Genomic DNA, 18,510 nt, shown 5'->3' with positions numbered 1-18,510 from the left:
TATATATATATATGTATGTATATATATACACACACACACACACACACACATACTGTATATATATATATATAATATCAGAGCCCCTAGTTTTTTTGTGTATATTGAATGAATGTATTTACTGTATATATATATATTGTCTCACTCACACACATGAGTGGGCTTGACACCTGTAGAAACACTGTTCTCTCTTTATATTAAAAAACACTCCCCTTTCTTTATTTTATTCTCTGATCACTAACAGTTCCTTTGTATAATAGCACTTCTTGTTTATTCCCTCTTATTGTTGAATCGCTGAATGCCTCCTCAGTTGTAAGTCGCTTTAAAAGCATCTGCTGAATGACTAAATGTAAATGTTCTGTGGACAGTGTTGATACTACACAAATAAAGTCATTAGTATGTTGCCATTCTCAGCATGCTACTTTTTGAAATGCAAAATATATCAATCTTCTTATGTGCCTATAGGATAAATGTCAACAGACAGTGGATATGTAACTGTGCATTCTCATTTGCACATTTGTTACATTTCAAAAATACCTAAGGTCAAACTGCACATTCCCAATGCTGTCTTTCCCTTAAGCAATTTACATGATGGAACGCTACAAATGATTGATGATTCATAATGAGTTTGATTCACAGGAAAAGCAAAAGTCGCTTTGGATAGAAGTGGTGTTGATTGTTTGGCATAACATGAACCTACTTATCAGAATGGCCATCAAAATGAATGAGCAGACCATCCCTTTACAACCAGCAGATGATTTCGGATTTCTGTTTGATTTCTGGTTTCTGTTTGTTACCTGTCCTGTAGGTGGCGGTGCAGGCAGCCAGACGACCGTTCTCCATGAGGAGCAGTGGAAGATGCCGGCTCTGCCAGCGCTGCTGCTGTCGATTCACCTCCTCTTCCTCGTCCTGCTGCTGACCATGGCTCCGTCCTCTCACAGCCAAGTGCCCGCTCTCTCAGCCGTCAGGATGGGTAAGAGACCACAGGCATTACCTACACATCATCTCTCCTCAGTAGGGGGCTTCTAGATTCAGTAGAGGTTTACTGGTCCAAGTAAGAAGAGCACATACTATACAGTTGAAGTGAAAATTATTCCCCCTCCGGTGAATTCTTTGTCAAATAATGTTTAACAGAGCAAGGAATTTTTCACAGTATTTTCTATAATATTTTTTTCTTCTGGAGAAAGTTATTTGTTTTATTTAGGCTAGAATAAAAGCTGTTTTAAATGTTAAAAACCACTTTAAGGTCATTATTAGCCCCCTCAAGCAATATTTGTTTTCGATAGTCTACACCAGTGTTTCCCAACCCTGTTCCTGGAGGCACACCAACAGTTCATGTTTTGGATGTCTCCCTCATCTGACCCATTAACTTTAGGTTTTGGAGACATCCAAAACATGAACTGTTGGTGTGCCTCCAGGAACAGGGTTGGGAAACACTGGTCTACACAAACTATCTTTATACAGTAACTTGCCTAATTAACCTAGTTAAGCCTTTAAATGTCCCTTTAAGCTGAATACTAATATTTTGAAAAGTATCTAGTGAAATATTATGTGCTGTCATCATGGCAAAGATAAAATAAATCAGTTATTAGAAATGAGTTATTAAAACTATTATGTTTAGAAATGTGTTGAAAAAATCAGCTCTGTTAAACAGAAATTGGGGGAAAAAATAAACAGGGGGGCTAATAATTTAGACTTCTACTGTATACAAACTATTGGACTATCTTCCCCGTTTTATTATCCACTAAGTGTAAATAGAACACTGCTGAGAAAATCACCTCAAAAACCCAGATAATTAATTGAGGTATAATTTGAGTATGTGGCACAGACACTGTTGGGAAATGCTTGCATGCAGTAGATACTTAGTGTCAGAGTAAAAGCAATAGTATGCTGCATTAAGATTCAACCTACAGTAAGTTCACTTTCTGCTCATCAAGATATCAAATTCTGTCTCAGTTCTTCCCGTTTACTCTGCAGAATCTATGCTGGTCTTCAGACTGCACATGGTTGTGACTGCTGAGATTTTGTTAGAGGTTTCCACTGGTGCCACTATAAATACCGGTGCTCTGATACAAACCACAAATGTCTCAGTGGTTTAAACCAGTTTTAAAGTTTAAAGCAAAATGAAATGTTACTTTTTGAGTGTGTGTGTGTGTGTGTGTGTATATATATATATATATATATATATATATATATATATATATATATACATATATATATATATATATATACATATATATATATATATAAACAGTTGAAGCAGTAGCCCCCCTTTAAATTTTCCCCCAAGGGCATTTTCACAGTTTTGTTTTATTTTGGCTACAATAAAAGCAGTTTTAAATTTTTTAAAAACCATTTTAAGGTCAAAATTATTAGCCCCTTTAAGCTATATTTATTTTCGATAGTCTACAGAACAAACCATCATTATACAATAGCTTGCCTAATTACCCTAACCTGCCTAGTTAACCTAATTAACCCAGTTAAGCCTTTAAATGTCACTTTAAGCTGTATAGAAGTGTCTTGAAAAATATCAAGTCAAATATTATTTACTGTCATCATGGCAATAAATCAGTTATTAGAGAGGAGTTATTAAAACTATTATGTTTATAAATGTGTTAAAAAATACTCCCTCCGTTAAACAGAAATTGTGGAAAAAAATAAACAAAACAAATAAACTGGCTCCATATTTAGATATTTACTTTTATTTACTTCAAATAAAATGTGAAGCCCACGTTTAGTATTGAATGTTTAAATGCATGTTCTGTAGCTCTAACCTCTTTCCAGGCTTAATCTTTTTTTAACTAAACACCTGTTACACAGAACACAGAGCATGACGAGATAATCTCTGATATGTTGGCATCATTTCACATCTATTTCTGTTGATTTCATGAATAAAAAAAAATAAGATGGAGCTGACTTTAGAGCACAGTTCAGGTGAAAATTTCTCAGCATTATCAGATTTGGGGCCTTCAGAAATAGCAAGTTTAAGTTGTTTTCCTTCACATCAATTGATTCAAAACTATAAATGATTACAATTTATAAATAAATTCTACAAATTACAAGTATATAATAGAAATAAATGTACAATTGTCTCCGTGTTTTTGTCAGTGATGTCACATTTGCATTAAATATAACAGAAAATGTGTGCATTAAACATCTAAGGCTATGACTCGGAAGTGACATCATTTGACGGAGGAGAAGCTGACAGTGATCAAGGATGCATTCTGTCATTGATTTGTATGATTTTTTATGAGGATGACAAGGCCCTGTCACTTTTTTTATAAGTGAAATTGTAAGTTTCTGGTAGAATGTTCCATATTTTCCCCAATTTCTGTTTAACAGAAAGAAAACATTTTCAAAACATCTCTAAACATAATAGTTTTAATAACTCATTTCTAATAATGGCACTAATGTGAAGCCCACGTTTAGTATTGAATGTTTAAATGCATGTTCTGTGGCTCTAACCTCTTTCCAGACTTAATCTTTCTTCAACTAAACACCTGTTACACAGAACACAGAGCATGACGAGATAATCTCTGATATGTTGGCATCATTTCACATCTATTTCTGTTGATTTCATGAAAAAAATAAGATGGAGCTGACTTTAGAGCACAGTTCAGGTGAAAATTTCTCAGCATTATCGGATTTGGAGCCTTTTCAAAGTGGCTTGTACTTGGCTGTTATTTCCCAGCGCCACGTGACTGACTGCTTCAAGCATCGGCATGCTCGTCTTGATTACTACTAACAATAAAGCATCAATTAATCTCTGGCGAGCCTCCAGACGAAATGTTGCTCAATGGCACAATCTAATCAGTTAACATGCAACGTTCCCTGCAAACTTGTTTGTGTTCAGTCATGATGAGCAACTCCATCTTCTTGCAATAACAAATGGAGCTTCAATCATCGACATCAGAAAACTCAATTAATTCCCAGAGCAGAAACAAAACAGAGAGTCTTTTTTTCTTCTTGCTGTTTCCCCTTCAGCTGCTATTTTAGATGATCAGTCAGCATGTGGACGTGGAGAGCGGTTGGCATTGGCTCTGGCCCGAGAGAACATCAACAGTGTGATGGAGGGTCCGGCGCGTGCCCGCGTGGAGGTCGACATCTTTGAGCTGCAGAGAGACTCTCAGTATGAGACTACAGACACAAGTGAGGCCAACAAAATGACTACTCGTGCACTGAAATGCCATTCACAGTTTTAATGGTGTATGAGTCATTTAGATGAACATTAAAGGAAAACTCTGCTTTTATTTTGGAAATAGGTTAATTTTACAACTTTAAATCGGAAATAAATATTCAAAAATAGGAAAATTAGCAAAACTCTTGTTATTGTAATTTTGAGCGAGATGCTAACGGTCTAATATGATTCAATGATTTATGCTAAGCTAAGCTAACCAGAAATCAGCTGAATGGATTCAAAATTGGTAAAAACTTTCATTTTACAAGAGTTAAACATGAGTGTTACCATTTTTTAATCCAATCAGCTGATCGCTGGTTAGCTAAGCTTAGCATAAATAATTGAATCGGATTAGACCATTAGCATCTCGCTCAAAATTTTAAAAAAGAGTTTCGATAATTTCCCTATTTGAAGCTTGCCTCTTATGTTATTACATTGTGTACTAGGACTGACACAAAAGCGAGGTAACTAGATAACAGCGCTGTGTAATATCGTTCTATAGCCATAGTATGTCAGCAGAGTTTCTTTTTTTAAAGATTATTACGCCAGAATGAGAATATAGTGCCTAGCCATAGAAAATAGCAACTTTTCATTTTCCGTTGGCTACAGTACACGCTGCAGCTATAGAAGAGTCAAGCTTTAAATAAAAAAAAACCTGTCAAATCTCTCTTTTGAACAAAAAGCTAATGATCTAATTCGATTCAGTGATTTATGCTAAGATAAGCTAACCAGAAATTGGCTGAATGATTTCAAAAATGGTAAAAACTCCACATTTTTGGAAATAGGCTCATTTTATAAGAGTTAAACAGTTTAGTTTTACCATTTTTGAACCCAATCAGCTGAGTTCTGGTTAGCTTAGCTTAGCAAAATTCATTGAATCGGATTAAACCATTAGCATCTCGCTCAAAATTTAAAAAAGAGTTTCGATAATATTCCTATGTAGTTACATTGTGTACTAAGATTGACATGAAAGCTGGGTAACTAGTTAACAGCAATGTGTATTATCATTATCTAGTTACCTAGCTGGGGACTATTTTTAGGAGCTGTGTAATACCATTGTACGTGCTTTAGCCATGGTACGCCAGCAAATTTTTAAAGTGAAATTATCAACCTTTAATTTTCCATTGGTCTTAGTACACACTGCAGCTATAGAAGAGTCAAGCTTTTAATAATAAAAAAACCTGTCAAATCTCTCTATTGGGTAAATGCTAATGGTCTAATTCGATTCAGTGATTTATGCTAAGCTAAGCTAACCAGAAATTGGCTGAATGACTTCAAAAATGGTGAAAACTCAATTTTCTAAGAGTTAAGCAGTTTAGTTTTACTGTTTTTGAATCCATTCAGTTGAGTTCTGGTTAGCTTAGCTTAGCATAATTCATTGAATCGGATTAAACCATTAGCATCTCGCTCAAAATTTAAAAAAGAGTTTCGATAATATTCCTATGTAGTTACATTGTGTACTAAGATTGACATAAAAGCTAGGTAACTAGTTAACAGCAATGTGTATTATCATTATCTAGTTACCTAGCTGGGGACTATTTTTAGGAGCTGTGTAATACCATTGTACGTGCTTTAGCCATGGTACGCCAGCAAATTTTTAAAGTGAAATTATCAACCTTTAATTTTCCATTGGTCTTAGTACACACTGCAGCTATAGAAGAGTCAAGCTTTTAATAATAAAAAAACCTGTCAAATCTCTCTATTGGGTAAATGCTAATGGTCTAATTCGATTCAGTGATTTATGCTAAGCTAAGCTAACCAGAAATTGGCTGAATGACTTCAAAAATGGTAAAAACTCAATTTTCTAAGAGTTAAGCAGTTTAGTTTTACCGTTTTTGAATCCATTCAGTTGAGTTCTGGTTAGCTTAGCTTAGCATAATTCATTGAATCGGATTAAACCATTAGCATCTCACTCAAAATTTAAAAACGATTTTCGATAATATTCCTATGTAGTTACATTGTGTACTAAGATTGACATAAAAGCTAGGTAACTAGTTAACAGCAATGTGTATTATCATTATCTAGTTACCTAGCTGGGGACTATTTTTAGGAGCTGTGCAATATCATTGTACCTGCTTTAGCCATGGTACGCCAGCAAATTTTTAAAGTAAAATTATCAGCTTTTAATTTTCCATTGGCCTTAGTACACACTGCAGCTATAGAAGAGTCAAGCTTTTAATAATAAAAAAACCTGTCAAATCTCTCTATTGGGCAAAATGCTAATGGTCTAATTCGATTCAGTGATTTATGCTAAGCTAAGCTAGCCAGAAATCGGCCGAATGGTTTTAAAAAATTGTAAAACTCCACATTTTTGGAAATAGGCACATTTTATAAGAGTTAAACAATTGAGTTTTACCATTGTTAAGTCCATTCAGCTGATCTCTGGTTATCTTAGCTTAGCATAAATTATTAAATCGGATTAGACCATTAGCACCTCACTCAAAATTTAAAACAAGAGTTTCAATAATTTTCTTATTTAAGGCTTGACTCTTACGTAGCTATATTACGCCAGCAAAGTTTCTTTTTTAAAGATTATTAAGCTAGAATGAGAATATAATTTCTAGCCATAGAAAATAGCAACTTTTCATTTTCTGTTGGCCTTAATACATGCTGTAGCTATAGAAGAGTCAAGCTTAAAAAAAAACTGTCAAATCTCTCTTTTGAGCGAAATGCTAATAGTCTAATCTGATTCAATGATTTATGTTAAGCTAAGCTAAAAAGAGATCAGCTGAACAGTTTCAAAAATGGTAAAACTCCACTAAAAATAGACTTATTTTATAAGAGTTAAACGGTTGAGATTTACCATTTTTTAATAATTCTAGCTGATCTGTTGTTAGCTTAGCATAAATCATTGAATCGGATTAGACCATTAGCATCTCTCTCAAAATTCAAAAAAAGAGTTTCAATAATTTTCCTACTTAAAGCTTGACTCTTACGTAGTTACACTGTGTACTAAAACTGACATAAAATCTAGGAACTAGATAACAGCGATGTGTATTATCATTGTTACCTAGCTGGGGACTATTTTTACGTGGTGTGTAATATCATTGTGCCTGCTGCAGCCATGGTGCTGCAAAGTTTCTTGATTATTATGCCAGAATGAGAATATAGTTCCTAGCTATAGAAAATAGCAACTTTTCATGTTCCGTTGGCTTTAGTACACACTGTAGCTATAGAAGAATCAAGCTTTGAATAAAAAAACCTATCAAAGCTTCTAATCTCACTTTTAAATTTTTTAAATGCTAACGGTCTAATCTGATTTAATGATTTATGCTAAGCTAAGCTAAAATTGCTTTTAATAAGATCGGCTAAATTGATTCAAAAATAGTAAAACTAAACTGTTTAACTCAAGAAGAGTTGTAAAATTAGCATATTTCCAAAAACATATGTCCCTTTAAATAAAAACCAGTTTAGGGTTGAACAATATTGTACTGCTGTTTGAAAAGTAGACTTTTTGAGGATGCTTTTGAATGAGAAGCAAAGTTTGACGGTATTATTTTCTAGATATATTGCTAAAGGGATAATTCACCTAAATATACATAACAGTTCATTTAATGCTGCAGTTAATTTACTCACTCTCAGGCCATCCTAGATTTACATTATGTGACCTTTTTATCTTTAGTAGAACATTAATGAAGATTTTTTTTTTTTTTTGCAGAAACTCTAGCCTTTGGGGATTCATGAAATATAAGTAAAAAATGATACACTGAGGTCTTTTGAAGCAAAACTATATGTCTGTACAAGAAACTGAACATTATCACCAACATTAATCTGCAGTTAATGGCATGGTGGCAATGATGTCTGGTTATTCATTTGATTTGATTCCTTTTATTGAAGCTTATCGAATAGTTTAGTGACCATGTTGACTGAATCTTCTGAAAAATAATAACAATAATAATAACAATAATAATAATAATAATAATGATCTGCCTTCTCCATTTGCCAGAAGCTATAGACTAAAGGTAATAAAAGTAAACAGTGTTCAGGTGTATGGCAAGATTTCATTGCCATAGATTACATAAGGTAGTGGTTATGTAGAAGTTATTATGAAAATGGTGTTACATATTAGAACGTGTTACGAAGTGGACACTGACACTGCGGATCCACATGCAGTTTATTAAAGGAAAGGTATAAAAGTAATCCAATAAATGTAGTCAAAACACAGGCGAAAGATCAGGCTAGGCAACAAAGAATCAAAACAGGAGAAATCAGACTCATATTATATTATATTATATTATATTATATTATATTATATTATATTATATTATATTATATTATATTATATTATATTATATTATATTATATAATTTTATATCATATTATTTTATATTATATTATATTATATTATATTATATTATATTATATTATATTATATTATATTATATTATATTATATTATATTATATTATATCATTTTATATCATATTATTTTATATTATATTATATTATATTATATTATATTATATTATATTATATTATATTATATTATATTATATTATATCATTTTATATCATATTATTTTATATTATATTATATTATATTATATTATATTATATTATATCATTTTATATCATATTATTTTATATTATATTATATTATATTATATTATATTATATTATATTATATTATATTATATTATATTATATTATATTATATTATATCATTTTATATCATATTATTTTATATTATATTATATTATATTATATTATATTATATTATATTATATTATATTATTTTATATTATATTATATTATATTATATTATATTATATTATATTATATTATATCATTTTATATCATATTATTTTATATTATATTATATTATATTATATTATATTATATTATATTATATTATATTATTTTATATTATATTATATTATATTATATTATATTATATTATATTATATTATATTATATTATATCATTTTATATCATATTATTTTATATTATATTATATTATATTATATTATATTATATTATATTATATTATATTATTTTATATTATATTATATTATATTATATTATATTATATTATATTATATTATATTATATCATTTTATATCATATTATTTTATATTATATTATATTATATTATATTATATTATATTATATTATATTATATTATATTATATCATTTTATATCATATTATTTTATATTATATTATATTATATTATATTATATTATATTATATCATTTTATATCATATTATTTTATATTATATTATATTATATTATATTATATTATATTATATTATATCATTTTATATCATATTATTTTATATTATATTATATTATATTATATTATATTATATTATATTATATTATATTATATTATATTATATTATTTTATATTATATTATATCATTTTATATCATATTATTTTATATTATTTTATATTATATTATATTATATTATATTATATTATATTATATTATATTATTTTATATTATATTATTTTATATTATATTATATTATATTATATTATATTATATTATATTATATTATATCATTTTATATCATATTATATTATATTATATTATATTATATTATATTATATTATATTATATTATATTATATTATATTATATTATATTATATTATATTATTTTATATTATATTATATCATTTTATATCATATTATTTTATATTATTTTATATTATATTATATTATATTATATTATATTATATTATATTATTTTATATTATATTATATTATATTATATTATATTATATTATATTATATTATATTATATTATATTATATTATATCATTTTATATCATATTATTTTATATTATATTATATTATATTATATTATATTATATTATATTATATTATATTATATTATATTATATTATATTATATTATATTATATTATATTATATCATTTTATATCATATTATTTTATATTATATTTTATTATATTATATTATATTATATTATATTATATTATATTATATTATATTATATTATATTATATTATATTATATTATATTATATTATATCATTTTATATCATATTATTTTATATTATATTATATTATATTATATTATATTATTTTATATTATATTATATTATATTATATTATATTATATTATATTATTTTATATTATATTATATTATATTATATTATATTATATTATATTATATTATATCATATCATATCATATCATATCATATTATATTATATTATATCATATCATATCATATTATATTATTTTATATTATATTATATTAAATTATTTTATATTATATTATTTTATTTTATATTATATTGTATTATATCATATTATATTATATTATATTATATTATATTATATTATATTATATTGTATTGTATTATATTATATTATATTATATTATATTATATTATATTATATTATATTATATTATATTATATTATATTATATTATATTATATTATATTATATTATTAAATTAACCGTTCACAAGATCATTTAAACCTGAATTACCTACAACATCAGTTTATAACAATACCTAGAACTCGTATCTTTGATTTTCTAGTTGACTATCGGTTAATATTTTCAGTGCAGACAGTAATTTCATTCTAATGAAACACTCTTTCTTCTTTTTTTCTTTAGCATAATGTGCACGGGTAAAGAAAGAAGTCAATTTTTAAGTCAGATTACCTTCAACCGTTGGACTGAATCACACATTCACAATAAAAATAAGAGGATAAAAGGTTTTCATTTGATGCGAAATGAATTACATGGCCATGTCACGCATGCATGGTGCCCTCAACATTTCAATGCAACACAGTTCAAAAGAATCTTTTCATCTAAATATACACCCTCTCCCTCTCTCTCTCTCTCTCCTTCGTTCATATGTAGAATTAGAGCAGCAATCTCCTGTAGGCAGAGCATAAATCTGTGTTGTGCTTATTGATGTAATTAATCAAAAAGAGCTTTGCATTGACTCCTAATTTGATATATCATCGAGGAACAGGACACGGAGCTGGACGTCGTCCAAGTTGTTGGCTTTTTCACAGCCCACTGTAATGTCTGTCTCTCTAGCCTGTTCCTTTCTCGTTCAGTCACTGTGTCGCTCTTTATCTCTACTTCTATTTATCTGTCTCTTTCTAATAATATGTCTTTACCCCTCTCAGTGTGTCAGATCTTGCCAAAAGGAGTGGTGTCTGTCATCGGTCCCGCTTCCAGTCCCGCTTCTGGATCCACTGTCAGTCATATATGTGGGGAAAAAGAGGTGAGAATGAAAGGAAGTGCGTGTGTGTGTGTTTTTTTTCTGTTGAGATGATAAATTTACACTGCTGCTCAGCCACAGGCCATTATTTCCTGTGCGCCTTTGCTTTGCTGCTTGAAAAGCATCTCTCCGTCTGACCTAATTTCTCATATTTTTTTCCTCTATCTCTCTCTCTCTCTCTTTTTACGGTTAGAGATAGAATGATATATCAGCCTGGATGATTAATTGGTCGATATCTGGCCGTTTTGGTGCCCACTCAGCCAATTAACAATTTAGTATTGCATGAAATGAGTGTGCATTTAATTTCAGTCATTCTGCGTACACCTGATTTACAGTCTCTTAATTGTGTTATATTTATACACAGTCTGGTCGGGTACTTTAATTATGGGTTATAATATAATTTAACACTTAAACGGGCAAGAGTGGAAAGCAAAAGAATATTAAATGTGATTTTTTTATGTCATCTGGACCTGAGAATTATTAATTTTTAAAACATATTTGATTTATTTAGGATTTTATGAGTTGTATCTCCCATGATACATTGCCTTATTAGGGTATAAAAAGACCAAGGAATCATTTATTTTCTTTTTTACTTTCACTTTCACTATTTAGGCACTAAACATTGTAATAACATATTTATTATTAGTTTTAAAGAGCTATGTATAAACTATGTATATGAGATTTCATTTAAAGAAGTAATTATACTTTGTTCATGACTGTTACAAGTAACTATAAATGTCCATTTTTAAACATTCATGTGCCAAAAAAACTCTAAAGGAAACTTGTAGCTATTTTTTTTAGCCGGTGCGATATGTAAGTTTGACACCCAGTGGTTAAACTATGCATTGCATTCCTGGATTAAAACAAGCACAGGTTGCCAGATTGATGACCAACAGGAGCAAGTGACTATCGAGCCTAAAGTCTGATTTAACTCGTGTTTAAAAAAAGCAATGACACCCAATAGGAGGAATATTTTCATATTAAAAGGAGTTTCTGTCCTAACCAACTCCTCAAATTGATATATTATTATACTATTTATTCCAACTGAACAACAGAAAACTGACAATCATCACCTCAGGTACACCTCATGTGCTTTATTCAGTGTTAAATGCTAATAATGTGAGTTCGAATGCCATTTTACATGACATTTATTGCCATACCACTGAAAGCAGCAGCAGATTCTTCTAAGCCCAGGCTTGGGGTTATGAACAGTCATGTGATGCATTTCGATTAGCACGAGAAAGTAATCAAATCATTTGTTACAACATTAAATCCATCCTTGCTAAGGTGAAACAAATGATGATGAAGAAGTCAAAAAGAGTGAATTTTGACTGCGTTCAGGCCAGCCACTAGCTCAAAAAATAATGGTCATACTAGCCGCTCAGGTATTTCAGCAGTCGCTCGTACACTGCGTATTACGGTAGAGCGCTAAAGAGCAACGTACAGAAAGCTGTCATGAACAATGAAGTGGATGTTCTTGGCTGGTGGAAGATGAACAAACAATCCTACCCAAAATAATTAGTCAGAACAGTATGCATCCCGGTCAGTAGCAGCAGCAGTGAAAGGGTGTTCAGTGCTGCTCAGTGAGCACAAGACTGCGCTAAACCATTTACAGTGGATTCAACAATGTTCCTCCACAAAAACATGTAGTCTAATCTTGGTGAGTAAAGGGTTTTCAAATTATAACTAAATATTAATTAAACCATAAAATCATAATGTAGACGGAGTATATAGAATAATGTTGGCAATATTCTTTTAATATTCAGCTTCACTGTCTCCTCCAGAGTGTGAAGTGGCGAAACTTGATCTTAATTTTGTTATTGCCAAATACCCGTCATAATTTAGAATTTATTTAAATTTAATTTGTTAAGAAAGACTTATTTTTTAAGGTGTGTTGGCCAATTTAAAGTCTAAGTGTATGTACCTAGGCCTATTTAGAGTGCTGAGATGTTACGATGTTACAGAGGACTTATTTTATTTCTTTGTTCCAACTTCCAAGTGACCTATAACCTACATTTGTTATGAATAAATTATGTTTAAACACATAGAAACAACTCGTTCATGAAAAAATCAAAAGAGTTGTGTGCATGTGCACATTAGAATAATGTCGGGATATAAACGGGTTCGGACTACTAAAAAGCTGTCAATCAAAATGTACTTGTCGTCTCGGGCCGAATTCTGTCAGGCTCGGGCCCTAACTTTTACGGCCCGATTACAGCTCTAGTCCGATCTTTATTGAAATGAACGGTCGCTTGTTGCTTTGCCGCTGCGTATTGCTTGTAGTCTGAATGAGGCTTTAGTGTACATGATGTAACGACAGAAGAATCGAGCTTTAAATAGCTTTAAATTTTGTCATTTTTGAGTGTGATGCTAACGGTCTAATCTGATTCAATGAATTATGCTAAGCTAAGCTAAAAGTGCTCCGACCAGAACCAGACATCAGTTGAATGGATTCAAAAATGGTAAAACTCAACTGTTTAACTCTAGGAGAGTTGTAAAATGAGCCTATTCTCCCCAAAAATACTAGAGTGTTCCTTTAAGCGCAGTGTGAAAAACCTCAGAAACTCTCATAACAGACAAAAATACTGATCCCGGCATGCTGAATTTAGACTCCTTTCCAACAAGCTGAGGATCTGAATAAGATGTGTTCAATAAAAGACATAAAACATGCGCACAGCTATGGGACCCCACGGGCTCGGCTGAAATCCACTGCTTTAGAAATTAGCATCAGCCATTGAATACCAATGTTAGTCAATTACACAATCTGTTCGTCTAAATCAGTGGTTTTCAATCGTGGTTCTGGCAACACGTCGCTCTGCGCACGTTGTGTTTTTCTCTTATCTGACACACTTACAGTAGATCAGTTCACAGAGCTCTCATCTAATGCGCTTATGATCTGAATCCATTGTGTTAAATAAGGAAGACAAATAAGTTATGCTGTGCTATGGGTTTCCAGGACAGGATTGAAAAACCATCTTTATTCTTGTCTGTTCTTCCCAGATCCCTCACATCAAGATCGGTCCAGAGGAGACGCCGCGCTTGCCATATCTACGCTTTGCCTCGGTGACGCTGTATCCTAGCAACGAGGATTTAAGCTTGGCCATCGGTGCCATTTTGCGCTCTTTCAGTTACCCGACGGCCAGCCTGATCTGTGCCAAAGCAGAGTGTAAGTCTGCCGGGAAAGCGGCAACACAATCAACTACAAACTATGAATCGTTTATTGTTCACAGCACACTCTCTAATTCATTTCACAGCCGCTGGTTCACACTGCAATTCACTTTATTTTTAACCTAAGTGCATTATCATTAGGCTCGCTGCCTATTATATGATGTTATTAATGTCTGGGCCATGCTTCAGCAAATTACTTTTTTTTTTGTAAGATTAAGCCATTTATTAGCTTCATTCTTGTGATTTTTTTGCAAGATGATTATAATAGCTTTATTTCCAACAAGCATGTAGTTTTAGCAATTAGCACTCTTGTATTAGTTCACGTAGCAGCTTATAAACACTGTAAAAACATTCAATTCAATTCACCTTTATTTCTATAGCGCTTTTACAATGTAGATTGTGTCAAAGCAGCTTCACATAGAAGATAACAGTGATTTGAAAGTGTCAGTTCAGTTTTCAGAGTTTAAGTACAGTTCAGTTTAGCTCAGTTCAGTGTGGTTTAATAAATCGCTGCTGTGAGTTCAAACACTGAAGAGCAAATCCATCGATGCGCAGCTCTACAAGTCACGAACCATGCAAGCCAGTGGCGACAGCGGTGAGGAAAAAACTTTACCAATTGACGAAAGTGAAGGATAAAAAACCTTGAGAGAAACTAGGCTCATGATTTCCACTCCTCCATGACCACCATAGCAGCTGCTCAGGATACGGCCTGGTCCAGGATTATGGAAACCTTAAGCACACTCTCTAATTCATTTCACAGCCGCCGGTTCACACTGCAATTCACTTTATTTTTAACCTAAGTGCATTATCATTAGGCTCGCTGCCTATTATATGATGTTATTAATGTCTGGGCCATGCTTCAGCAAATTACTTATTTTGTTGTAAGATTAAGCCATTTATTAGCTTCATTCTTGTGAATTTTTTTGCAAGATGATTATAATAGCTTTATTGCCAACAAGCATGTAGTTTTAGCAATTAGCACTCTTGTATTAGTTCACGTAGCAGCTTATAAACACTGTAAAAACATTCAATTCAATTCACCTTTATTTCTATAGCGCTTTTACAATGTAGATTGTGTCAAAGCAGCTTCACATAGAAGATCCTAGTGATTTGAAACAGTGTCAGTTCAGTTTTCAGAGTTTAAGTTCAGTTCATCGATGTGCAGCTCTACAGGTCCCGAACAATGCAAGCCAGTGACACAGCGGTGAGAAAAAAACTTTACCAATTGACGAAAGTGAAGGATAAAAAACCTTGAGAGAAACCAGGCTCATGATCTCCACTCCTCCATAACCACCACAGCAGCTGCTCAGGATACGGCCTGGTCCAGGATTATGGAAACCTTAAGCACACTCTCTAATTCATTTCACAGCCGCCGGTTCACACTGCAATTCACTTTATTTTTAACCTAAGTGCATTATCATTAGGCTCGCTGCCTATTATATGATGTTATTAATGTCTGGGCCATGCTTCAGCAAATTACTTATTTTTTTGTAAGATTAAGCCATTTATTAGCTTCATTCTTGTAAATTTTTTTGCAAGATGATTATAATAGCTTTATTGCCAACAAGCATGTAGTTTTAGCAATTAGCACTCTTGTATTAGTTCACGTAGCAGCTTATAAACACTGTAAAAACATTCAATTCAATTCACCTTTATTTCTATAGCGCTTTTACAATGTAGGTTGTGTCAAACAGCTTCACATAGAAGATTACAGTGATTTAAAACAGTGTCAGTTCAGTTTTCAGAGTTTAAGTTCAGTTCAGTTTAGCTCAGTTCAGTGTGGTTTAATAAATCCCTGCTGTGAGTTCAAACACTGAAGAGCAAATCCATCGATGCGCAGCTCTACAGGTCACGAACCATGCAAGCCAGTGGCGACAGCTGTGAGTAAAAAACTTCACCAATTGATGAAAGGATAAAAATCCTCGAGAGAAACCAGGCTCATGATCTCCACTCCTCCATGACCACCATAGCAGCTGCTCAGGATACGGCCTGGTCCAGGATTATGGAAACCTTAAGCACACTCTCTAATTCATTTCACAGTCGCCGGTTCACACTGCAATTCACTTTATTTTTAACCTAAGTGCATTATCATTAGGCTCGCTGCCTATTATATGATGTTATTATTGTCTGGGCCATGCTTAAATAAATTACTTATTTTGTTGTAAGATTAAGCCATTTATTAGCTTCAATCTTGTGAATTTTTTTGCAAGATGATTATAATAGCTTTATTGCCAACAAGCATGTAGTTTTTAGCAATTAGCACTCTTGTGGTAGTTCAGTTCATAAACACTGTAAAAATGCGGGCTTCCACACAGTTCCTTCATGTTGTCCCAACACATTTTTATTTTTTGGTAAAATAAGCGTAATCAAGAGGTCTTTGCCTTTCGTATAAACCACTTCTGATACCAAATGATCAACTAGAAGTCAAGTTATTATTTATTGTTCCTAAAACTTGGATAGACGACAAGACTTTTGTGAGGTAGTGTATAAGCAAATCAAGCAAACTAACATCTAGCTGACAGATGAGACTTGGATCTAATGATCTAATGGAAATCCTTAGTGAGAAGTTCTCATACAAAATGAATAACACATATACATCAGAAGATGATTATGTTATTTATTATGTACACTCACCGGCCACTTTATTTGGTACACCTGTCCAACTGCTCGTTAACGCAAATTTCTAATCAGCCAATCACATTGCAGCAAGTGAAAGCATTTAGGCATGTAGACATGGTCAAGACGATCTGCTGCAGTTCAAACCGAGCATCAGAATGGGAAAGAAAAGGTGATTTAAGTGACTTTGAATGTGGCATGGTTGTTGGTGCCAGACAGGCTGATCTGAGTATTTCAGAAACTGCTGATCTACTGAGATTTTCACGCATAACCATCTCTAGGGTTTACAGAGAATGGTCCGAAAAAGAGAAAATATCCAGTGAGCGGCAGTTCTGTGGGCGCAAATGCCTTGTTGATGTCAGAGGAGAATGGCCAGACTGGTTCCAGCTGATAGGAAGGCAACAGTAACTCAAATAACCACTCGTTACAACTGAGGTATGCACAAGAGCATCTCTGAATGCACAACACGTCCAACCTTGAGGCGGATAGGCTACAGCAGCAGAAGACCACACAGGGTGCCACTCCTGTCAGCTAAGAACAGGAAACTGAGGCTACAATTCGCACAGGCTCACCAAATTTGGACAATAGAAGATTGGAAAAATGTTGCCTGGTCTGATGAGTCTCGATTTCTGATGCAACATCCAGATGGCAGGGTCAGAATTTGGCATCAACAACATGAAAACATGGATCCATCCTGCCTTGTTTCAACGGTTCAGGCTGGTGGTGGTGGCGTAATGGTGTGTGGGATATTTTCTTAGCACACTTTGGGCCCAATAGTTCCAATTGACCATTGTGTCAACGCCACAGCCTGCCTGAGTGTTGTTGCTGACCATGTCCATCCCTTTATGACCACAGTGTACCCATCTTCCAATGGCTATTTCCAGCAGGATAACGTGCCATATCATAAAGCGCAAATCATCTCAGACTGGTTTCTTGAACATGACAATGAGTTCACTGTACTCAAATGGCCTCCACAGTCATCATAAATCAATCCAATAGAGCACCTTTGGGTTGTGTGTGCCATCATGTCAATATGGAGCAAAATCTCTAAGGAATATTTTACCTTGACAGTTCTATGCCACTAAGGATTAATGCAGTTCTGAAGGCAAAAGTGGGTCCAACCCTGTACTAGTAATGTGTACCTAATAAAGTGGCCGGTTAGCGTATATACAAAAAAATGCTCCAACATTTTTTTCAGTGCGCAGTGCTGTCTATATTCACCATGAGGGACATCACATTAAGGATTGTGTCCGCATGCAAACAAACAAGAAGAAATATGAATTGTATTTGTTATACTCTGTTGACTCTGCTTAATGAGGAGTAGTTAGTGTGCTAGA

At 32.1% G+C, this 18,510-nt stretch overlaps 1 protein-coding gene across 2 annotated transcripts in view; it reads left to right on the top strand.

The window, feature by feature from the left end:
- Window positions 1-18,510, top strand: part of LOC130246452 (glutamate receptor ionotropic, kainate 5) — a 209,669-nt gene that overhangs the window by 97,892 nt on the left and 93,267 nt on the right. For both annotated transcript variants that reach the window (XM_056479409.1, XM_056479408.1), the window contains exons 4-7: window positions 806-970; window positions 3,982-4,146; window positions 11,295-11,392; window positions 14,390-14,555. In XM_056479409.1, the coding sequence (XP_056335384.1) occupies window positions 856-970; window positions 3,982-4,146; window positions 11,295-11,392; window positions 14,390-14,555 (544 nt within the window). In that variant the 5' untranslated portion in view covers window positions 806-855. The remainder of the gene's footprint in view (window positions 1-805; window positions 971-3,981; window positions 4,147-11,294; window positions 11,393-14,389; window positions 14,556-18,510) is intronic.

Source organism: Danio aesculapii, chromosome 19 (genome assembly GCF_903798145.1).
Source record: "Danio aesculapii chromosome 19, fDanAes4.1, whole genome shotgun sequence".
Classification (NCBI taxonomy): domain Eukaryota; kingdom Metazoa; phylum Chordata; class Actinopteri; order Cypriniformes; family Danionidae; genus Danio; species Danio aesculapii.
This window is presented reverse-complemented; position numbering and strand designations above follow the sequence as displayed.